Source organism: Ursus arctos, unplaced genomic scaffold, assembly GCF_023065955.2.
Source record: "Ursus arctos isolate Adak ecotype North America unplaced genomic scaffold, UrsArc2.0 scaffold_1, whole genome shotgun sequence".
Lineage (NCBI taxonomy): Eukaryota > Metazoa > Chordata > Mammalia > Carnivora > Ursidae > Ursus > Ursus arctos.
Window position 1 is genome coordinate 34,264,956 of NW_026622763.1, and position 24,777 is coordinate 34,289,732.

The 24,777-nt window shown below is 41.8% G+C and overlaps 1 protein-coding gene and 1 long non-coding RNA gene across 53 annotated transcripts in view; one reads left to right on the forward strand and one right to left on the reverse strand.

Annotated features, from left to right (window-relative positions):
* Positions 1 to 21,225, reverse strand: part of NEB (nebulin) — a 232,153-nt gene extending 210,928 nt beyond the window's left edge. For 48 of the 50 annotated variants that reach the window (XM_057317623.1, XM_057317717.1, XM_048214487.2 and 45 more), the window contains exons 1-7: positions 21,105 to 21,225; positions 9,027 to 9,228; positions 8,338 to 8,421; positions 7,747 to 7,860; positions 4,413 to 4,454; positions 2,650 to 2,871; positions 321 to 428 (exon numbers count right to left, since the gene is read on the reverse strand). In XM_057317623.1, the coding sequence (XP_057173606.1) occupies positions 321 to 428; positions 2,650 to 2,871; positions 4,413 to 4,454; positions 7,747 to 7,782 (408 nt within the window). In that variant the 5' untranslated portion in view covers positions 7,783 to 7,860; positions 8,338 to 8,421; positions 9,027 to 9,228; positions 21,105 to 21,225. The remainder of the gene's footprint in view (positions 1 to 320; positions 429 to 2,649; positions 2,872 to 4,412; positions 4,455 to 7,746; positions 7,861 to 8,337; positions 8,422 to 9,026; positions 9,229 to 21,104) is intronic. The other 2 variants (XM_057317597.1, XM_057317600.1) reach the window with 2 other exon arrangements.
* On the forward strand, positions 9,208 to 14,056 carry LOC123000659 (uncharacterized). 3 transcript variants are annotated; one of them, XR_006408814.3, is made up of 4 exons: positions 9,211 to 9,242; positions 9,732 to 9,912; positions 11,545 to 11,667; positions 11,830 to 13,763. It is a non-coding gene; the product is annotated as an uncharacterized LOC123000659 (long non-coding RNA). The 3 variants fall into 3 exon arrangements; XR_006408813.3 differs by having other exon boundaries at positions 9,208 to 9,242; positions 11,545 to 14,056; XR_006408810.2 differs by having other exon boundaries at positions 9,215 to 9,502; positions 11,545 to 14,056.
* Positions 21,226 to 24,777: the final 3,552 nt, after the last annotated feature.

Consider the following 24,777-nt stretch of genomic DNA (forward strand, 5'->3'; position numbering starts at 1 on the left):
GCACAGCCCCTGCAGTCACTGCATATCTGCTTTCCTGGCTGAATTTCAGCCCCCCTGCCCTTCTCCGTGCGGGCCACAGTGACTTCGAACTTCCCGTCTCATATCATCTCTTAGCTGACTTGCCAAGCCCAGCTTTTAGAAATCTCTTGAGGTTCACATCTAGGGCCACATAATCTATAGCCAATGCTTCCTCTAGATTTCTGCACTGGCTCACAGTAATTTGACTCCTCGTCTTCCCTACACCCATTAAAGCCCTCGATTCCGAGCGGTGGGCATGTTTTTGACACGTCTCTCTCCTTTACTTTAGCAATGCAGCCCACCTCACTGAGTTGATCTTGTACTTTCTTGATCCGGCGAAGTTCTGGGGTATCGGTTGTGATGGCGTATGGCTGTCCTTTTGCTTTCTCATAGTTCTCCTTGTATTTATTCTGAAAAGAATATCAGACATTAGTCTAAAACCTGACAAGACAGCAGCGGAAATTTCAGGCAATGCATTCCTCCCCTTCTGATTAAAAAAAAAAAAAATTTTCTACAAGTTCTAACAATTATCAATTATAACAGCTTTTTGTCCCTTACCCGATTCTCAGCAAAAACTAAAATAGATTTGTTAATTGTTCTTCGTAAACATGGTTGGATACTTGAGACAGTAGAAATTTTATTACAGACTATTGTCTTGAAAATGCCCTAAAATGATTCTCTCGATGTTTTTATTGTCTCAATGCACACATAAAAAGCCCAAACCTCAATAATTTTAGAAAATAAATATAGAAATTGTCTGAAAAGATTTGATTGCTAATACAATGCAAAAATATTCAATTCAGAAGTTGCAGCTAAATCTCAACAGTTTGGATAGCTGAGACACCAGCTGAATTAATGGAAAGTCTGAATTATGGAGTATTTTGAAAAGGAATGCAATTTTATTATTTCTGCTAAATATACAATGAGTTCTTGCTTTAATAACAATCTGCATAATTTATTATTAATGCTTCAATGGTACTCCTGAGTATAGTCGACAATCTAAATCATACTCTTGATTTTATCACTAACCACTTTAAAAATACTATAAACCTTTGCCAACATAGTCTTCAGACTATCAGAAATTCTAGGATATTATTGTCAGAATTTATGAGATTTTATGGCAATAAATGGACAAAAATTTTGTTTTTGCTGAATACTGCAATGATAAAGGAGGCAAGATAGTCTTTTTTTTAGAGCTCGAAGTCTTAGAAAACTAGGTTTTAGATCATTCAAGAATCTAAACTAGAAATTTACCAAATAGTCCCCAGGAGTTAACACTAAACCAGACGTGGCCATTTATTGACCAATCACAACAGGATGCTTTTGACGTAAGCTCTTAGTCCTCTATTAGCCAATGTTCCCCTGAGCTGCTTTTCTTCTTTTTTTCAAGCCGCCAGAGGATGTGCAATCAAGCCACCTAGTGAGAACTCAGCCCACATGGACAATCAACAAATCAGATCCATTCAAATGGGTCACTGTAACTTGTTACGGTGTAACTGTACACGGAAAGTTAAGGACCAGGGACCTTCAACAGCAGTGATTCTCAACCTGAGCTGCACATTTCAAAGGCCGGGCAGTTTTTAAAAGTCTTTACGGACAGGTCCCAGCCTCAGACTGATTAAACAAGAACAGCCTGGGTATCAGTAGATTTAAAGCTCCCAGAGGATTCCAATGTGCAGCCACAGTTAAAAACCATGGTTCTGGGGCACCTGGGTGGCTCAGCCAGTTAAGCATCTGCCTTCGGCTCAGGTCATGATCCGAGGTCCTGGGATCGAGTCCCACGTCAGGCTCCCTGATCAGCAGAGAGCCTGCTTCTCCCTCTCCCCATCCCCTGCTCATGTTCTCTCTTGCTATCTCCTTCTCTCCCTCTCTCTCAAATAAATAAAATCTTAAAAACGAAACAAAACACTGTTCTAGGGTACAGTCGAACATTCCAATCTTCATTTCAGATGAACTCTTAGTCTAATCCTGGTTTTCTAAACTACACGTTCTTCTTCACCATACAACTCTTAAAGACCTTTTTACATATTGCTAACTAGTCTACTTAAGAGGCATCCTTGGGGCACCTGGGTGGCACAGTGGCTGGGCTCCTGCCTTCGGCTCAGGGAGTATCCCGGCATTATGGGATCGAGCCCCGCATCAGGCTCCTCCGCTATGAGCCTGCTTCTTCCTCTCCCACTCCCCCTGCTTGTGTTCCCTCTCTCGCTGGCTGTCTCCATCTCTGTCGAATAAATAAATAAAATCTTTAAACAAAAAAAAAAAGAGGCATCCTGCTCAGATGTTTATTTAGATGTTATTTAGCTTCTATGAATGGATTTCAACTGAATCTATATTTATGACTTCATGGTTCTAGACGGGCTAAGAAATTGTGATTACCAATAAATGCTTTATAATCAGCCTCCTGCTTATTTTGTGGGAATAATTTCAGTAAGGATGCTTTCTCTGATTCTCAATGGTGCAAATGAATTACAAGAAAATTCAAGAGTCACAAGAGCTTATATTTCTGCAGATAAGTCTCTATCTCATACAAGGTTGAGAAACAAAATCCAGCAAGCACCCAAAACAGAGTTGGTTGAAATCAGTAATTTCTCAATAATAAAACTAGATTAGCAGAAGTCATTTGAAACTTACTGGGCTAAAGAGTTCCTTCATTTTCTGACTGTGTACAATGTAGGGGGTCATGAACTTCGAAGTATCCAGTTTCTTCCGGATAACCCTCTTCCTCTCCACTGGCTTGGCTGGGACTGGCTGTGCCGACACCGGCTGTGCCAGCGCGGGTTTGGAAGGTTTTGATTGATCATAGTCAGACGTGGTTGTCCGTGTTGTCGTAGTTTCATAGATTCCTGTTATTGTCTGAAAATGGGACATGCAGTTCAACACTGTTATGGAAGTAAAAACTGTGATCGCGTGATCTTGTATATAGGCATTATTCTGACTGCAAGTCAGACTTACATCCCTAGTGTTACTTCTCCATCTCTAAAACAGGCCAAAGCAGGCAACATACACTCTGTCCATATGAAGGTACATCATGTTACATAAATCTGAATGCTGATTGCTCAGGAGTGGAGTCAAAAGGTTACTCCTTCTTAATTTGCTACAGTGCCTTAAAATTCCATTTGTAGAATAGAACCCAAATGCTTTCAGGTTGGATAAAAATCAGAAATACAATATTCTCAAGCATTTAAAATCTTAAATCATTTGGGTAGAGTAAAAGCAAACTTGGGATCAGAGAACAAAAGATTAAGGTGATCAAATAAAGCTCGACTTCTTGACTTCATATTAACTTTTAAATGAGTCTAAGAAAAAGCTGGTTGCTTGTCCCACAATGAACTGGAGTGCCATGTACACTAATAAATGCTTAGGTAAACAACGATAATGATGACAACATAAGGGGGTAATTATCCTTACAATAGTCCTATGCATGCAGTAGGTGGGAAATCACAATTTCTTACAACAGGCTGTATAAAAGAAGAAACTAAGGCCCAAAGTTTAGGTCTAGTCCAAAGTTAAAAATACTATATGTAAGAAAAGAAGGTAAGCAGCCAAGTCTTCAATCCCTCTGCTAGCATGATTTACTTCACAGCTAATATCCTTTATACCGAAGGAAGAGTTCTAGCGTCAATTATGAAAAGAGAAACTGAAGCAACAAGGACGTTGGCCATCTATGTCCACTTCCCCTAGCGCTGTCAGATCACTGCTGATAGGTTGCTTTCTGCCATTACCGATGTACCGTTGATGGTGAGAAACTAACCAATTTATAGCATCTACAAATGTTAGGCTTCGGGCAGTCATAAGCTCTTTGAGCAGGATCCAGGGATAGCCATCCCTGTTCATCATGCTCAAGAGAAAGAGCTCTATTCAGAAAACGAAGCATGAGTGAGGTATTTCACCCTAAAAAATTCCACCTTGGAATATTCATGGGAGAGGCTTTGTGCTACAGTCGAAGTAACATTTCATTGCATCATCAGGGACAAAGTCTTGGAGGGCCTTCCCTGTTGGCAGAGATGGTGCCCCACAAGTCACAACTCTAAACAATAAAACCGCGGGTCCCCATGCAAATCACATGTCCAAGGCCATGTGATTGCTACAGTCACAGAGCGCTGGTGGCCAACAATGTTATTTTGATTAGTACCACCTACACCAAAAATACCACAGGAACAATGGCGGAAACCATCCCCAGCCACTTTGGATATGCTGAATAGCACAAACAGTGACGTAACCTGTCAAACAGGTAGCATTCATTCTTGTACCATCGCCACTGGGCACATGTAAGTGAGCGACTCTCTCTCAGACTCTCCCTTTGCCAGCTCTGTAGCCCTGGGAGTCTGTGAGAAGGGAAGGCTCTGCCTGCTTTCATCAGCATGCAGTTCGTGCAGACATGGGTTGCGTCTTACCTCTCCTGGCTCCTCTTCATAGACTGTCTCCTCTGTGTAATACTACAAATAGAGCACAAAGTACTCATGAGAACAAAGCAGAAATCACCTCTCCTCTGCCTCAGCTGAACCACTGGGTTATTTCACTAGCCCAGCTGGCGTGCACTATGTGTGGGAAGGAAGTACATGAAGGAATCCATTTCAGCTTGATGAAACTTCAGGGACACTAACATGGATGCCATCAGACGAGGCAAGGAGATGCAGGGTGACGAGAAAGGTGTGTGGGGCTGATTATTTGCCGGGGCAGTTATTTTACTTATGACAAATAAAAAATTTTCTTCTGGTACCCAGGGTATAATTTGCAGAGAAAATGTGAGAACAATATTCTGAGTATGTGGGTTGGGCAGAAAGGAACTGGATATAACCCACTGTTTTTAACTAACAATAAAACAAAACAGAACTTTTTGACCCGATTGTATCATGGAAACACTAGATCCGAAAGCATATACACATCCCAATTACCCCTGTAGCTCCCTGATTACTAAGAAAGGGGAGTCTCTTCCAGAGTGAGGGGTGCATCCCTCTATAGCACGATGGTCCTAAAAGGATGCGAAGATGAAAATCTACAAACGCCAAGGGGAGAAGGAAAAAATGCAAAGACCTTTAGGCACAAGATGTGGGAAAGTTAGGCTGCAGTTCGCAGCTGATGGCTCTGAGGTGCCTGCAGGCTGGATCTGAAATCAAACCTACTTGTGTTCTACTTCTGACATCAGCGGCAGGAAATAGATGCTGATGGGAACTGGCTGACATTTTGTTTCAGACGCGTAAGGGGAGTGGAATCCTGCCCCTAGCCTCACCCAAGAAGCTGGGTGAGCAGAAGTGAAGACTCAGGCCAACGCACACAAGGAAAGGGACAAAAATGAAACATTGGGCTCATTTTCTTGGTCCACAAAATGTATATCATTGTAGGCTACATTTTTCTTTTCTCTGCCACCAAAACACACTCAGGAAGAGGGAAAAACACTGACTACAAAATTTCCCCTCAGGTGGCCTTTCTTCCGCCCTTGGTCCAGTGCACTCTGATCGAGTTATTTAACCGCTGCCAATAGGCCACCGACTATATTTCATCTGCAGGAAGATTAGCATAAAATTTGCCTGATGTCCCTCACTCTTGAGCTTTGTTTCTACACTATTTCTTTATTAAAATCGAATATCCATCTGTATGGCCTTACGCATAGCTAGAGAAACCACCAGCTCTTTTAGGACAGAGAATTTCTTTTATATGCTTTTGCCTTCATCACATGGGAAATATCACTTGGACACTTTAGGGAATACTGTTTGATGATGATCCACAGAGAACCATGCCTCTGGCCACACAAAGCATCAGTGCCTTGAGAAGAAATACTAAACTAAAATGAATGATGCACAGGTATTTTGGATTTTCTTAGCATCCAAGGACAAGCAGCTCCCTGGTAGCCATCCAGTTTACCTTTGCTGGGCTCTCACCATTGGTAAACATAGCTTAGAAATAACCTTATAAAAAAAGCAACATTACCCAAATGGTCGGCATTAACTTATACGCCAAATCCCACTTTTTTTTTTTAAGAGTTGTGCCACTAATTAGTGCATCCTCGCTTCTTTTCCTTTCTATCCAAGTTTAGGTTTGAGAAAAGAGCAAAAGCACAATTTTATTTAGATGTCCACGGCCCCTAGAAGATCTCTTTTTAAAGCTAGTTCCTGGTTTTGAACTCTTCCCTGACCATTTTCTCAAATTTGCCACCATTCCATTCTTCATGGCATCTTTTTTGAGGTCAGAGAGACCTTGGTTGAACACTCTCTGGCAGGAAGTCTAGCAGTTCAGCAACTGCGGGTCAGACCCAGAAGTAGTAATAGGAATAAAATGGCAAGGATGAGATGCCTAAAAATAGCCCCCACCATTTTTACGCCATCTAGTTAAATCAATCAGGTCTAGCGCCGAGGACAATATCCAATGACCAATGAACACAATTATTTTAAGAAAAACAAGGGATTTTTAACTTGGAGGCTAAAAAGTATTACTGGTATTACTGCCACAGGAAAGGCAATTTCATTTTTAACTGTGTCATTATTGAATAGTGATTATTCTAACTCACAAGGAAATTTGTGAAATGCACACTAGTAATACTGAACATGGAGAATGCAGCCTTTGGCATTCAAGCCAGAGGGGTTCGTTGTTATACTGCACGAGATTCATTCTGTGTTTTCTTCCTAAATCCTTCAGTAAAAAAAATTTTATGTGTAGAACAAATTTTTCTTCATCTAAATATAGACTGGTCACTACAATAATCTTCCAAAGACAAATTTTGGCACTGTCGTTTGGAATTTGGCTCTGGGTAGCTCTTAATTTCATTCTGATGAAAAAGCACAGATTTTCAAAACTGTCTCCAAGCATCTTAGGTACCTGGAGATTTTTATATGTTTAGATCATCATTAATTATAAATTATTAAGCACTTTCAGATTCAATGGCAATATATTTATATGGATTATAGTCCCCAAGCCTTGAGATTCTAGAATGTGAAGCTGAAGCCAAGAGCTGAGGAAGAAAAACCATAACATAAAAACAATTTTATAAAATAAATAATTAACAGCTTTGTAGAATGTGTCAGATGTCCACAAATAACCCGGAGGAAATTTTTCCAAGATGTCCACTTTGGGTTTTGTTTTTTGTTTGTTTGGTTTTGGGTTTTTCAAAATGTAAAAGCAAAAGCTAGTCTTGTTCCCTTAGGTAAATAGAATGGGAGTTGGTCAGAAAGTGTGGCTCCAAATGTCACTTGTGAGCGTGATGAGTTTATATTTATGGGCACATGTGCACATTTACATACATACCAAATCTCACATATGCATAAAATCTCATTAGTGTATTATTCTGAACACTTAACCCATATTACCCTCTAAGTAATCAGCTGGTTATAGCAAAGAGTAAGTAGCCCCTTTCCCCCTATCGCTATGTGGAAGCTAAAAGTTCAGTTTTTGGAACTGTCCCTTCATCTCCTCCGTCCTTCTGATCAGGAGGGCTGTCATGTGGGGAAGAAGGTAGTTTCAGAAGACAAATTAACACCACCTTTACCCCACACCATGTTTTTCTGAGAGTTTAAAGAAAAGCAAAAGTGGGAAACAGTGAGATTTCTTTTCAATTCTAAATCCCACATAATTATAGTGAAACTGAACGTAAAATATTCCTTTCTCATGCTTTAATAATGACTCTTTGTGAAGTTATAATAGATGATGTATTTTTCAAATGATTAATTCACCTACACGGCTTTGGCTGTCGCCACATAAAATACCCGGCTGTCAGAGTCAGCCTCTTCATCTTACCTCCACCACCTCCTCATATTCTTCGTCATCTGCCATTTTCCCAGAGTAGTAGGGGCACCTACAAACTTCTCATATTCCAGACAGATGAAAATGCATTAGCATCTATCCCTAGGACTGAAATCATAACATTATAGAAACAGAACGTAAGATTATCCATCCTACACATCCATAGATTGTCGCAGGCTACGCGAGAGGGGATATTTCAAAATGGCTCTCAAAACCGCAGACTTCAGGCAGCGTCTCTTGATGCCCTCAGTAACAGGTCAGGTGTCGTGGCTTCTAGCTACACTACCAATTTAGCTCAAGTTGTAAAAGGAAGCGGAGGTAAGAAAGCGAGAGGATTTGGAGTCAAAGAAACAGGGTATTTAAGTTTCTAAATACTTGCGGAAAAACATTTTCAAGCAAACGTCTTAGCGAAAGGGGGGTCAGCTCGGCTTCCAGAAGTCAGAATTTTTCGCCAGCACCAAAATTCTAAGAGGGCTGCTTTGGGTCTCTCTACTGCTCTAAAACACCACAGCAGTCTGTCCTAGGCTTGAAATGAGAACACACACAAACAAATCTGTCAATAGCTTTAAAAGAAAAAATAGAAACCTCAAGGCAATGGGGTTATTTTTTCCGGAACACCATTGGCTTGTATGGGTTTTTCGGTTCTGCTTCTGTAGCTCTTCCTCAAACCTGAAAAATAAGAAACGTTTCAAGCGTTGACTGAAGTACATAGAAGACTGTGGGTCTCTGGTCTAAGCTGCTAATTCAGGCACCGACGAGAGGATCTCCCAAGGCCTCCTTAGTTTGACGCCAGAGAGTGGGACTCTCTTGATAAAAGGGGATGATGACTTGGAGCAGCTGTCCCTTTGCCCGAAGATATTTGCCACGTAAACCAATACCCCGCCATGGCTGGTTTTGTTAAGCCAGCGAAACTGCCGCTCCTTCGGAGGCAAATGAAGCCCAGTAGAACAGGCTAAATATAGGAATGCAGAACATAGATCCTTTTACATACCATTATATTTAGGGAAAAAAAATCAAAGGCAAAACTTTTTAAAATGTTGTCAGACGAGAGAGCCAACTCAAACAGTAGGCTCGTTAGTATAGGACCTTGATCACACAACACACGGCAGATGTAAGTAGGGCCTGAGTAGGGCAACAGGGTTACAAACTTTCCTAGTCCCATTTCCACCCCTAATTTCCCCAGTTATGACCCCAAACTTTGGGAAATACTTCAAGGGAAGCTGCAGAACATCTCCAGCAAGACCATTGCAGAAAAAGCCGTAAACCGGCCTTACCTTTAATCTATCAAATCAATTTCCTCAGCAGCAAAGCCTCTCCCAACTCTTCCCTCCTGAGAACCCCAGGCAAGAGCCAGAGTGGTGCCTGGGCTCCGAATTATCACGCGGTACCAGCAGCCAATCAGATCCCGAGTCGCTCGAATTTCAGAAGCTAAATATACTGAGTGATCTTCTGAAAACCACCTGTTCATCAATTCCACTAAAGGATAAAGGGTAACAAATTGCTTGCTTAGAACTATTCAAATGTAATGGAATTTTACTTAACTTCTAGCATATGGGGTTCAAATTGAGGTTTACTCTCCCATTTCCTGCCACCCTGTTTAATACCGTACTTGCGCAAAAGAATTTAGGATAAAATAAGCACGTCTTTGAGGGGCTGTGACCCTTCTTTAGCTGCTTTCTTCAGGTCACTTTTCCCCCTTTCATGGAGGTAAACATACTCCCCCTCGTGCAGCTCACCAGGTGAGCTACAGGTAAGTTCCAGGCATTGATGTGAAATAAACAGAGGAATAAAATCCACGAAACCTCAAGTTGGCAAAAACAATGTTTAAAATTGTGAACAGATGAAATGACAGGTGAAAATATTTGATGTGACCCTAGCTAAGATAGCCACAGGGTGTAATTAGAGAGAATAGGCCCCATCCTTTGGTGGTTGGGCGGGGGGGATCCTGAGACCATACTCATTATCTTCTCTCTCCTTAGGTAAGGCCAGCTGCTGGGAATACAGAGCCTCTTCCATATGTAACTGGGTCTCTTGATTTTCGACTTAGGCGGCATCTAGAGGCAAAGTGTGAATGCAAGCCCAAAGGGTTCAATTTCCAAACAGCAATAGCAGATAAAATTGAAATCTGTAAATTACCAGGAGAAGATAATGCTCTATTAGGTAAGTCAGAGTGTATGACACTGAGTTTGTAAAAATTACCCAGCAATTTTCTATCTAAAGACAATTTTCACTGATTTAATCTCTCTCTAAACCTCTGTACTAAGGCAAAAACCCTGCGGGTCACCTGTATCTTGACATGGATTTGAGACTAAACCTATTGGAATAGTTCTTTTTTAGCTAAGCGTTAGGAAGGATTGTCACATTTCAAACATATGTACCTCTCCCCCTTCCGTGATTCATATGGTGGTGAATAAAACTGAGCATCATTTTATCATCTTAACTAATTAAACCTTGTTCATTTTCTATGTTCGCACAGGCTTTATGACCAAGAGATATGTGTGTCATATGAGAGCATTCCGTTGGCAGATGTAAACTAGAATTGACTAGTAATTCCTTATGTTTTAAAAGATGGTATTAAATTGAAAAATAATTCAGGCTGACTTTTTAAAAAACACATAGTATAAAATCTTATAAAATAAAAAAATAAGCATAAGCACTCTGATGCCAACCTGGAACTATGTCCCCTAGGCATGAAAGAGCCGCACTATTTTCCTGCCTTATCTATGGCCTCCTCTGTAGAAGAAGAAGTGACCCCCTGATTTATTGGTAGGCTCTTATCACATGCCTTGCACATAGTAAGTGCTCCATACACGTTGGCTATTATTATTTTAAAATTATTATTACCATTTTAAAATATTTTATTTATTCATTTGAGAGAGAGACAGAGACAGGGCAAACAGAGAGAGGGGCAGGAGCAGAGGGACAAGCAGACTCCCCCACCCCTGCCCCCCGCCCCGAGCACGGAGGCCAAAAGGGGGCTCGATCCCAGGATCTGGAGATCATGACCTGAGCTGAAGGCAGGCACTTCGCCAACTGAGCCACCCAGGTGCTCCTTATTATTACGGTTGTTAAACATTTTATTGGAGTCTTCATGCTTTTCTCTGTATTAGACTGAAATATTGTGACGCTTCTGAAATCAGACAGTAGTTAGTCTAAGAATTTATGAACAGGTAAGAATTTGACTATAAGCCTCTACAACTAACTACAGAGCAAAGCAGGGTAGAGTTTGGTGCCAAGAGCAGAGTTTCAGGCGATGTGTTCGTAAATATCAAAGTATAGAAGTATCATGTCTGTGGACCAGAATAGACTTGATGGAGAAGAAGACATTGTAACAGAGCTTTTGTTTTTGCAGGTTTTTGTTTTTTTTTTTTTTTAAGATTTATTTATTTAAGAAAGAGAGAGGACAAGCGGGAGGGGCAGAGGGAGAGAGTCTCTTGCAGACTCCGCGCTGAGCATGGAGCCAGCCGTGGGGCTCAATCCCACAACCCTGAGATCAGGACCTGAGCCGAAATCAAGAGTCGGATGCTTAAATGACTGAGCCCCCCCAGGCACCCCTGTTTTTGCAGTTTATTCTGTTTTATTTATTAGTTCAATCAAATCATATCTGCACATCATTTAAGAATCAAATCGTTTTGCAAGGCTTATTCCTAAATCAGTGCTCCCTGTTCCCACCATTCCTCTATTTTTCCCTCCACGGAGACAATCATTTTGACTCTTTTAGCGAACCTTTTGTTATTTGTACACATTTAACAAAATGTCTCTCTTGTTCTTTTCTGATTGTTTTGGTCACAGGCATTACCTGTCAGGTTCCCGCCTCGGAATGTGAGGCTTTCGCACTCTTCCATAGGAGACCCCGCTCTTACCAGACACAAGCCTCGTCTCAGCCCGGCAGCCTCCCAGTGAAGTTCTACTTAGGTAATTCAGAATTCAGTGTTTACATCATGATTAGCAAAGGCTAATCTCAGAGGAACCCCACATATTCTGATTATTTTTCTTTTCCTGCCCAAGAGTTTGTTTTTCTGGAAATTGGTATCTCTCTCTCTTTTTTCCCATGGCTTAATTCTTCTGGACAAGCAGTATTCCGTAGAACTTCCTGCAATGATGGGAACGTTCCACAGCAGCACCATCCACCACGGAGGCCACTAGCCACAAGTGGCTATTGAGCATTCAAAATGTGACTAATGTGCCTGCAGAACTGAGCTGTTATACTTTTTATGTAATTTCAACTTAAATCGCCACGTGCAGCTGGTGGCTGTGGCATTGAATAGCGCAATCCTAGAGATGGACTGCTCCCTACTTCAAACGTCATGTCTACCTCTGCTCTCAGGAGTCTCGGGGACCTCAAGTAGCCTTCCGTCGTTGTATCCACTTCATGCTACATCTCAGGGAGCCTTCCGTTCCCTCTGCACTGGTTTCCTCCGTAGCTGGTGCTCGGCTCTCATCTTGATCCCCCTTCACTGTCATTCTGGGGATTATGTAGATTATCATATGAAAAGTCCCATTCTTTTTTACTAATGTTTATTGAGTATGTACAATATACCAAGCACCGTTCTAGGTGCTTCCTTCCCACAGCACCACTAGTTGACTAAGCAATATATATGCTCCACTTCTTGTTTATTAACAAAACCGCAATTTAGTTTGGCACAAAAATATCCTCTTTTAAAGAATACACTTCTCCTCAAACCCCTAAGAGTTAGGGGTAAACGTGTCACAGTTTTGCCAGTAAGATTTAAGTGTAATTCTAGGGAATAGGGCTTCTGGGAAAGGTATAACTTTACTGATGGGAAGGGTCAGATTCAGCTGGCATGTACTGTTTTGCTCTTGCCATTCTTCCCTTCTCTATGCCTAGAACACAGATGTAATGTCTGGGGACAGAGCAGCCTTCTTGAGACTATGAGGGTAAGTCTTACATTAAGAATGGTAAAGCCAGAAGGAGACTTAGCCTTTAATGACTTCCTAGTTCTTATATTTTGTAACTATTTTGTAGCTTAATAAGTTTAGTATATAATTTTTACAAATGATTAAATTGTGATTATTTTAAATTACCCTGAATATTATAATTTTTTTCTATTTTGCACTTTACAAAATTCTAGTAAAATTTATTATTTTTTCATGTTTATTGATCTTTGTAGCTTTCATTCTGTGTATTGCCTGCCCATATCTCCCCTTTTACATTGATTTATAGGCATTCTTAATATATTATGTATATTAGCCTTTTGTGCCTTGTAGATGTTGTGAATATTTCCTCCAAGTTGTTTGTGGTGTCTGTGGCCTTAGAGATGTGTTAAATTTATTTGCAGTCAAATTTGGCAATGCCTTCTTTCCAGTTTTGACACCGCTTATTGAATAAATTGAATTTGATTTTGAAATGCCACTTACAGCACATATTGAACTAGTATGCATGTCCGTTTCCAGAGTCTTTTGTGTTTTCTCTTGTTTTCTTTTTTTACTTTCTGGGTTTTTATTTTTATTTTTTACTTTATTTGATTGTGAGGTGTGATAAACAGAAAACTATATAAATCTTGTGTGTACAGGTGAGCAAATGATGGTAAAGTAAGCATCCATATGACTACCACTCAGGTACAGAAAGGTCATTTCTATCCTGACCTTGACGGTAATAATTTCCTTTCTTTTATTTTTAGTTTTATCACACCTGAATGCATTCCGGAACAATATAGTTTAGTTTTGTCTGTTTTAAAATTTTATATAATAGATTCATGCTATGTGCAATTTTTATAACTTCACTTGTCACTTAATATCATGTTCATTGATTGTTATTATTGTAGAATATTCCATTGTATGACTCTATTCCATCTATCCATTCTACGGTTGAAGCAGAATTGTGTATTTCCAGCATTTTTCATTTAAGAATAGATGAACATTCTTGCACACAGATTCTGGTGGTCATAAACAATTAAATGATGAGAGTATATAAGTAGGAGTGGAAATTATGAGTCAAGGAGTATTGCTCATCGTCAACTTTAATAAATCATGCTGCCTGTTTTCCAGTATTGGTGCTGATTTATATTCTCATCAGTAGTGTGTGCTCCTACCTTAGCTACCACTTGAGATGAAGCTTTCTAAATTTGGTCTATCTCGTAGGTGTGTAATAGTATAATCTTGTGGTTTTAATTTGCATTTCTGTGACTTGCTAGTAAAGTTGAACTCCTTTTCATATGTTTATTAGATATTTGGGTGTTCTATTGTTTTTTGAGAAGTGTCTGTTTAATTCTCTTGCCCATTTTTTCTGTTCAGTTGTTGGCCTTCTGCTCATTGATCTATAAACACTCTTTATTCTGGATAATAATCTTTTGGTAGTTAATATGTGTTGTAAATATCTTCCCCCTCTCTTTGCTTATTTTTTACTATTTTTGTACTGGCATTTGATGAACAGGAGTTCTTCATTTTCATGTAGTCAACTTCATCAGTGTTGTCCTTCGTGACTTGGAGAATAAAAATCCTTCTACCCCAAGATCATGAAGATATATCCCAATATATACTTCTAAAAGCTTAGAGTTTTACCCTTCACATTTAAGTCTTAATCTACCTGGAAATTGTTATGTTTGGGGATGTGGTATGAACAAGAGATTTTATTTTATTTTTTTTTACATATGGGTACCCAGTTGTGGCAGCACCTTTTATTAAAAATTCCATTGTTTCCCCACTAGGTGAAATTCCTCCTCTGCTATCAATCTTTTCCAGATATGTATGGGTTTTTTCTGGACTCCCTACCCTATGGACTGGTCTATTTGTCCATCTCTGTACCAATACCACACTGTATTAATTCTATAGCCTTATGATCTGCCTTGATGTCTGGAAAAGCAAGTCCTCCCACCTTAGATTTTATTTTTAAGAGAATTTTGGCTCTTCTTGTCTTTGATATTTGATACAAATTTTAATTTTCTTCTCTTTATTGAAGTATAATTAACATACAATGTTATATTAGTTTTAGGCATACGATATAATGATTCAACAATTCTATACATTTCTCAGGGCTCATCACAATAAGTGTACTCTTGGAACACCTGGGTGGCTCAGTCAGTTAAGCATCTGCCTTTGGCTCAGGTCATGATCCTGGGGTCCTGGGATGGAGCCCCATGTCCTTGCACAGCGGGAGCCTGCTTTTCCCTCTGCCTACTGCTCCCCTTGCTTGTGAGCTCTCTCTCTCTTTAACAAATAAATAAAATCTGTAAAAAAAAAAAATTAAAAAAAAAAAACCCAATAAGTGTACTCTTGATACCTTTTACTTATTTCACTCCTCCCCCCATCCGCCTCTCCTCTGATAACCACCAGATTGTTAAGAGGGGGGTGGTTGGTCTGTTTATTTTGTTTCTTAAAATCCAAATACAAGTGAAATCATACAGTATTTGTCTTTCTGTAACTGACTTATTTCACTTAGCATCATACCCTCTTGGTCCACCCATGTTTTTGCAAATGGCAAAATCTCATTCTTTTTTGTGGCTGAGTAATATCCATCGTGTATATGCATGTGTGTGTTTTCTCCATGTTTTCTCCAGTGGCTGCACCAACTTGCATTCCTACCGACAGTGCATGAGGGTTCCTTTTTCTCTACATCCTCGCCAATACTTGGTATTTCTTATCTTTTTTATTTTACCCATTCTGATAGGTGTAAGGTTTTGATTGGCATTTCCCTGATGATAAATTTTCTGTAAAAATTTTAGAAATGGCTTATCAATTTCCTTAAAAAGTGTAGTCTCGTGTTCAATTAATCTACGTGACTCTTCCTAAGTCAGTGTCATGCTGTTTTAATTATTATAGCTCTTTAGTATGTTTTGATAGCTGTAGCCCAAGCTGCCCTCATTCTTCTAAAATTCACTTGGCTATTTATGCTTTCATTCTTTTAGAGGTGTTAAGAATTAGCTTATCAAGTTTCATGAAAATTATCCTTGTTTTTTTTTTTGTGATTGCATTGAATTTGTGGATTTATTTTGCAAGAATTGACACTTTCATAATTTAATCTTCCCATCCAGATCCTTGTTTACATCCATCAACAAAGTTTTATGGTTTTCTTTATATAGATCTTGCCCAATAAGCAGTACAAGTGAATTCCTAGGTATATTAAAGCATTTATTTTCACTATAAATGAGATTTTGTATATAATTTCTAAGAGACACTATTTATCAAGTTTCTTTTTTGTTATTATTGATTTATCATGTATTATTATTATTATTAACTTTTTCATGAAATTCATTAGGATTTTGAGAAAGGTGATAATGTGGGTGCTCAGTCAGCCATCTTGCATCCCAAGCATAGACATAGCATTTTGAGCAAATTTTGGACAGGAGGAAGAACATTCCAGGATTATAGGTAGTATGAGCAATCACATAGAGGTGGGAAGGTGTGAGGCATATTTGGGGAATGAAGATTAATCTGGTTTAGGCCAAGTAAGGTATATGTGGAGATGTAACGGAAGACTATAGAGTAGAAGCTATGCTGTCAGGACGCTGAATGCCTAGCTAAGCAGCAGAAAATGATACAGATTGACATTCCAAATTGCCACTTTTTTCTATATAGTGTCAAACTTTAAGTCATACATTAGCAGAATGGAAATACATCAGAAACACACATTATACCGTATAAAATTAAACATGTTCAGTTGTGGAACGTGCAGATCCAGTAACCCAGCAGGATATTTGGTGTGAATAGGAGCTCCCCCAAATTATCAAACTGTCCAGGTGGTGCCTGCTTTCCAAAATCCACGTCAAACACTGTAAGTTTCGCCCATGTTGCACACTCATCTTTCTAAATACTCCTACCTCCTCCTACTGATGTTGCCTAAAGTGAGATCCCATGAAAAATACAGAAACATGGAAGAGGGGGATTTTAAAATGTTAAATTACCCTCTGACCCATTTCTCTGATTTCTTGTGGGACTTGGACACAGGCTTATTTCCTATGTGAGCTCTTTGTTGTTTTCTTGCTGGAGAGTCCCGACTTTGAGGCCACATGTCTCTCCAGTCTCTGCCCTGAAGTGAGAACAGCCAAGGGTTTTCTGTGTTTTCCTTCTATTCTCTCCTCTCCACAGCCTAATCCAAAGTTGTTCTTTGAACCCACTCTACCAGCTATTCAATTGCTATGGAGTAAATTATCAGAATCTACAACTGATTGCCCATCTCCAGATACTTCACAAATGAATGGGGTCTCAAAATCTGCCAGCCTTAAACTGCTGACTTCTAAGGAGTTTCCAATCCGAGACATAAAGAAAAACCAGCAAAGCTGATTATCTCGTGTGACTTGTAAGGCACAAGTACCTCCAACTGTCCCCTCACACACAAATTAAATGTATGTATGTCCGTGTGTGCATACATGTGTGTGTGTGTGTGTGAGAGAGAGAGAGAGAGAGAGAGTGTGTGTGTGTGTGTGTGTGTGTGTGTGTGTGTGTGTGTTTCCCCAGGGAAAAGACATTCCAAATATGAGTTTAAATATATAGTCCTTACATTGTTGTTAAAAGTTAGGCCTAATGGTCAGAAAGGACTCATTATGTGTATTTATGTATATATACATGTGAATATGAACATAGAGGCAGCCACACAATTTACAACATAGAAGCTTCCTCTAGCTCAGATGACAGTTTTTTAAATTGAAGATACATTTCCATGTTCATTAGTTTTTGTATGAGCAGGTCTAGGTGAGGAAGCTGTTGTATCACTTCTGGTTAGCAAGAGAAGGCTGTATGGAGGAGGTGGCATTTTATCAGGTCCTGTATATGACAGGCCAACTCACCCAGGCCATCTGTAGACAATGATTTATTAAATAGTTCTTTTTTTTCCTTTTTTTAAAAAATTGATTAAGTAGTCCTTCATGCTCTGCATGAGTAATGAACAGTCTGGAAATGCCGAACTCACTTGACAGAGTTTGAACTAATACCTAACTCATCTTTCTGTCATTGTCACTGAGGGCAGAACAGATTGTTTTCCAAGGAGGAAAGTGAAAATGAGTGGGTTGGTCATTTTCATGGCCAGTCACATACCATTACAAGTCGGAATGTTTGACAATATGGCAAATATGGGCTGAGTAGATGACCATTGTCCCATTGTTTCCAAGTCCAATTTAGTCCCAGGAAGATCCCTGCAGTGCAGGTCTATTGTGGAAATCCAGTTCATCATGGACTGGACAGTCTGGCTGACCTATTGAATGTAAGTGGTTTGAAAGTCACCAAAAAACTAGGCCAGCTCCATCATTTCCAGTGACCTAAGATGTACCTTCGGGAGAACCAAGATGGCACTAGGGACCTGAACCAAACAGATAATCTCAGATTCAAACCGAAGCCTAGCTTGGTATACTTTTGGAATTATTATTTCGGTAGACAGCTGCCCAGAGTGGCAGGATCTGGGACTTGGTTAAACTCGAGGACAGTTATTTTTCAAAATGGAAACCTGGTCCCATAGAGCCTCTTTGTGGCTTCCTTTCCTCGTAAGTAAACAAGGGAATTGGGACTGGCTTTTCCCAGTATGAGTTCTTGAGAATCATCAGACTCACAACCCAGTCCATGAGAAGAGGGTTCCCTTGCTGATAAGTATGGGAAATGCAGAGCATAACACTTCTCTGAGATCTGCAGGCACATTCAGTTGTGATGGCTCCAAGAAACAGAGCCACAAAGTGGTTGGCTTCTTTTGTTTCACACTGCATGTCTAAAAATGACATAAGCACAGAACAATATCTTGAAATAACATCAGTCAGTTTCATCCCATAAAATACAGTTTGTGAATCCCCACGTTAACACTTGTCCAGGGTGGCAACTCCAGATCTGCCTTGGTCCAAACCCAAATGCTTGGGACGGGCACAGAAAGAAACTGGCACCAAGGCTGGGAGGAGAGAGTCTGTTTACGATCCTATCTCCGACCTGTGTGCCATGCAGTTTACAGCTGAATAATGAGTTACTCTGGGAAATCACTCCCTGCTTCGGGACTCATTTTCCTCATCTGTGAAATGAGTGAGCTGTGCGACCCTTTCAGCTCTGTGACAGCATGAAATATCTGTCCCTGTGTGAGGCTCGCGTTAGACCTTGACCTCTCCGCTGCCCCACTGGACTGCTGAGTGACAGGCACCACAGCTAACCCTCCATAAATAGATGTCCCGTATCTTGGGTCTCAGGATGAATTTATAGCTGAAGACTGACATGGAGTAACTTTCAAACAAGACCAATTTGACCTCCAAGAAAAAATATTTTATACTATTTTTTAGCCATTACATTACATTATAAAGCAATGGTATTTTTTTTTAATTTAACAAACGTAAATAACAGCTCTGATTTTTATTTTTTAAAAAAATTTAAAGCCAAACAATACTTGATAATTTCTCTGGACAGGAAAACATCCAAGAGGCATTTCGATGTACCTTAGAGCTACCCCAGGAGCCACTGGGTTAATGACTTCTAACCTAGAAAATTCCTACTGCTGTTTCCTTTTGCTTTTTATGAAAAGCAATAAAAAAAACAACCCTTCAATGTGATTAGTACCTTTCTTAATTGGTTATAGGTATGCCTCATTCAACCACCCCAGGAGCTTAGCAAGTAGCAGAGACACTTGGTTTCTCTGTCATTTTGGTTAACTCTGAACGGTGACAGAATATCATTCCAGCTGATCTCAAAATGAATCCAAGGCTGCAGAGACTCGGAGGGACTGAAAGTAAAACGCAGATCTACTTTAGATGCCCAGGAATATAGGACTTCCAGGGAAGAATAAAGAAGTACCCAAGTCATGGTATTTTCAGGAAAAAGTAATAGAAAGTGCGAGATAAAGTAGTAATGTGTTCATCTCAAGTGGATATCCAACACAAAATCCTAACCCTCTTAACAGTTTGTAACTTGCTTCTACTTTTTGGAATAAGCAGAGAATATTTCTGTGGATAGGGAGTAGGTAAAGAATCATTCTACAGGGGCACCTGGGTGGCTCAGTCATTAAGCGTCTGCCTTTGGCTCAGCTCATGATCCCAGGGTCCTGGGAGGGAGCCCCACATCGGGCTCCCTACTCAGTAGGTCTGCTTCGCCCTCTCTCTCTGCCCCTGCTCATGTGCTCTCTCTCTCTCGCTCTGTCTCTCAAATAATAATAATCTAAAAAAGAAAGAGAGAGAGAAAGAAAGAAAGAAAAAGAAAAGGAAAGGAAGAAGAAAGAAAGAAAGAAAGAAAGAAAGAAAGGAAGAAAATAGTCCTACATGTAAGGAATAGGTAGAAAATATTAAGTCTAAAATGTACATTTCTCAGAGGCCAAATACTTAGAAAACCAGAAGGAATCCGCCCCCCCACTCCACCTCAGTTCATGCTATTGACTTTCTCTTTCTGCAGACGCACAAGATGGAATGAACACAGAATCACAAGGCTGGTTATTGCTTTGCCATGCTGCCAAAGGCCCAGACCAGGTGCCTTATCAGGGACCTTTACTGGTATTCAGCTGGAGGTTCCGCGGGTGGTGCTCTGCCGGGATCCAGCCTCTCCCTTAGCCCTGTGACTGTATCGCACCACTTCTAAAGCTGCAGCGGCAACTCTGCGCCTGAGGCTCTTTCGTCCGGACTAAGGAAAGCGGCACCGCCCAGCAAGCTATGTCCAGAGTGCCAAAGAACTACCACACCACCTCTATCAGCAGACACCACCGGCCGACGGGAACTTCTGCACAAATATGTCAGTTCCCACCCACCTCGGCTGGGTTAATTCTGAGGCACGTGCTTTGCACCAATTCTAGTTTACCCGTGGCCTAGCAGCTGTGTTTTCTCTTCCCTGCTTAACATGCCTTTCTCTCCTGGAGTTGCCTGCACTTCTTAAAGTACTTTCACCCGGGGGCTCAGTTGGTGAGCGTCTGCCTTCGGCTCAGATCATGATCTCAGAGTCCTGGGATCAAGTCCTGAGTCCTCCATCGGGCTCCCAGCTCAGCTAGGGAGTCTGCTTCTTCCTCTCCCTCTCCCTCTGCCCCCCCCACCCCGCTCGTGCACTCTCACTCTCTTGATCTCAAATAAAATCTTTTTTGCTTATTTATTTTATTTTTAATTTTATTTATTTATTTGACAGAGAGAGAGACAGCCAGTGAGAGAGGGAACACAAGCAGGGGGAGTAGAAGAGGAAGAAGCAGGCTCCCAGTGGAGAAGCCTGATGTGGGGCTCGATCCCAGAACGCCGGGATCACGCCCTGAGCCGAAGGCAGACGCTTAACGACTGAGCCACCCAGGCGCCCCATAAAATCTTTTTTAAAAGAGTACTTTCACTTAAATCCTTTTCGGGTGTCTGCATTTGGGAAAACCACACTAAGACTCATATCCCATGGCCATTTCATAACATGAGGAAGGGAAATTCTCAAAAACAGGTAATACTGCAAAGGGGCTTGGATATAAAAGGAAGTCTCACCTCCAACATGCTAAGGTTCTCAAGAGGCCGCTCTATGGGCAAGTCATGGTCTCGTATTCCTGCCTCGCCCATGCCTTTCAGCCCACCTGAGAGTCTGTCCTCCGTCTTCTCAGCTCCTCTGTGTCTAAATCTTCCCTACAAGTTACATCAACATGTAACTAGACTATTCTCTAAGACAGTGGTTCTCAGAGTGTGGTCCCAGGACTGGCAGCATGAGGATCACCCAGGAACTTGCTAGAAATGTAAATGTGGAGTCTTTCTCCAGCCTCTGGAATCAGATACTCTTGGGTAGGGCCTAGCATCTCTATTTTCACAAGCCTTCCAAGTATTCCATAGAACTTGAGAATGCTGAAGTTCGAGAACAACAGTTTCGGGAACGATTTCCTATTGCACACACACCGCCCCGCAATGTGGCTGTAAAAAGCTCCGACTCCAGTTCCCGTTCATCTTCCACACTATTCAGTCTGTGTAAACTGTCAGTGCCACCTCATAAATCTCTCTCGCGTCAACCTCTTTTCTCCTCCGTTGCCTCCAGTCAGTATTGCTCTCCTGGGGGCGCCTGGGTGGCACAGAGGTTGAGCGTCTGCCTTCGGCTCAGGGCGTGATCCCGGCGTTCTGGGATCGAGCCCCACATCAGGCTCCTCTGCTAGGAGCCTGCTTCTCCCTCTCCCACTTCCCCTGCTTGTGTTCCCTCTCTCGCTGGCTGTCTCTATCTCTGTCAAATAAATAAATAAAATCTTTAAAAAAAAAAAAGTATTGCTCCCCTCAATTACCCACGCAGCCTCCCCCTGCAGGCCTCCCACCTGTTCTCCAGCAGCCGCTGGGTTTGCATGTGTCAAACGCAAGTGTGTCCCAGCCCTGCGCTTCAAACGCTTCCCTTGCTGCCTGCGCTCTGAACGTGAACCTGAGCTCCTCAGGACGTGCACGCAAAGCCGTGTGCGAGGGCAGGCGCCCGCCTGCCTAGTTCTCCTAGACCACAGACACAGCCTCCCCCCAGTTCAGCCCCTCAAAGACTGGCATCTCTCTCTCACAGGTCCATTGCGGAGGGTCTTCACGGCCCCTCCAGTGCCCCTCTAAAGAAACCACAGGAATGTAAAGGACGACCCTTCCAGGCAGCGTCAAATTTTGGAGAGGATCTACAGCCTACAGCAACGGGGGCCATATCGGTGAGGAGAAGAGGGAAGGGCTGAAGCTAGATTTTTCTCTACTTACAGTTTTCCTCAGGGAGGGTCTTACCCCTCAGGGCCCAGTCAGGCCTTGGGGCTTCCAGCCCTTTCTGCATTTATTATCTTTGGCTCTAGGATTTCTTATGTACCTAATCTCTTTGAGATGAATTCTCCCTCTGTGAACTAGAGATAAATGCGGCCTTCTCTAGCACATAGGGCTGGTGAGGCTCAAATGAGAAAACTTTTTTTAGTTTCACTTGTTTAAGTAATCTCTACATCCAACGTGGGGCTCAAATTCACAACTCCAAGATTAAGAGCCCCATGCTCTTCCGTCTGAGCCAGCCAGGTGCCCCTCAAATGAGAAAACACTTTTAATAAGCTTTGAAAGCTTCAGAGTACAAGACAAAAGTAAAGTATTGTTGTTCGATAACTGTAATAGTTACATTAGCCAGCATTTAGAGAGCATTTAGAGTACAAGAAAGGTACTATGATAATCTCCCCATTTTTACATAAGAGAAAACTGAGGCAAGCAGACATGGAAAAAACTTGCCCGTAGTTACACAACTTGGAGGTGATGGAGCTGGGGTTCAAAGAGAGTTAGTGTCACCCCAGAGCCCAAACTCTCAATCCCTGTGCGCTACCGCCTCAGAGCGTGTCTGTGACTTAGGTATGTGACATTATCTGAAGGGCTTGATACATCTGAGGGCAGGCCAGCTGTGCTCACTGTGCAGAAGTCAATCTATTGCTCTCTTGTCCATCCATCCATCTACCCACTCACTGGTCACCTAGCCATTGTCCTCCATAGGTGGCCAGACTGGTAAAGGGTCTTGTCCCTGGGGTCAGAGCACCTGCGTGTCAGTGGCTTTGCAAAGATACCAACAGTGTGTGACCTTGGGCAACTAGCCCCCCTACTTTGTGCCTTGGATTCCTCACCTATCACATGAGTTTGGTATCTGCACCAGGCTCATCAGATTTTGCGTAGGCTAAATGAGAGAAGTTGTGGGGACAGTTGAGCACAGTGCCTAATCCATAACTGTTGGTGATGACTATCGTTTCTCTGGGGCAGTAGCCATGTGGGTGGGCAAAGCAATCCCTCTCCATCAAAAGGTGGGGACTATATTACGGGAGCAATCGCAGCATCTCGGGAGAACACTTGCAGCACTTAGAAAATTGTCTTGAGCCCTTGAGCTTTCTCTGGGTCACCGAACAAGAGCCAACAGGCTTAGGACCCGGGGTAAGTACAGTGTTGACCGGGGAGCTCACTGCTGCAAATAGCAGCCACCTGCGGGCTCGGCGGAACGCGTCCGTTCTCTGGCAAAGAGCAGGCAGGATGCAGACACGCAGCGGGCGGGAGACAGCAGGCTCCGCGGTGAGTCAGGGGCACGAGGGTGTGAGCAGGGCTGTGCCAGAGCCGTGTGGCTCCGCAGACAGAGGGGAAGGAACTGGGCACACTTCAGTGGGAAAAAAATGGCTTCTTTCCCAAGTGGGGGCATGCTATCTGTGGGGAGCCCGGCCCCGTGGCCCAGTCTCATTTTCACAAAAAGCCTCAAGAGGAGGCGTCTGAAGTTATGTCTAATGAGGTTACATAATCGCTGACCAAGACAAACTGACCGGATTAAAATAAACCTCCGTTCATCAGGAGACTTAACACTTGGACCCCACTTCCCAGGATACACTATAAAGATTTTTAAGTAAATTCTGTCATCATCTTGCGAATAACATAATTATATTACACTCTATTTTATTATAAATTATAAATTATAAGTTATAAATTATAAATTTATAAGTTATAAATTAATTTGTTGACTGAAAACATTTAGTCTTCTACCATGTTTATAATGTTGCCAATCCTGCTACATTTTCTAAAAATTATTATTTTTTAAAAAAGGATTTATTTATTTGACAGAGAGAGACAGCACTAGCAGGGGCAGCAGCAGGCAGAGGGAGAGGAAGAAGCAGACTCTCCACTGAGCAGGGAGCCCGACATGGGGCTCAGCCCCAGGACCCCAAGATCATGACCCAAACCGGATGCAGACACTTACATGACTGAGCCACCCAGGCACCCCTAAAAATTATTTTTTAATAGATCAGGAGTTTCCAAAGAGGAAGTGGAACAGGTTAGGCATGGTCATCTCCTGAACCTTTATATTAATTTTACGAAATGAAACGGTGTTTGGGGTAGATTTATGTCCCCCAGAAAGATATGTTGAAGTCCTAACTCCCAGGAGCAGAGAAAGTGACCTTATTTGGAACGAGGGTCCTTGAAGATGTCATTAGTGAAGATGAGGTCGTACCGGAATAGGGTGGGCCCTCGATGCAGTAGGACTGGTGTCCTTCTGAGAAGAGGAGACACACGGAGGAGAACACCCACCCGGAGAGAGAGACACAGAGGAAATGATGACAACGTGAAGACGGACGCAGAGATTCAAGGGCTGCCTCGACAAGCCCAGGAAAGCCAAGGCTTGCTAGCAAACAAAAGGCAAGACAGGATTCTCCCCTACAGGTTT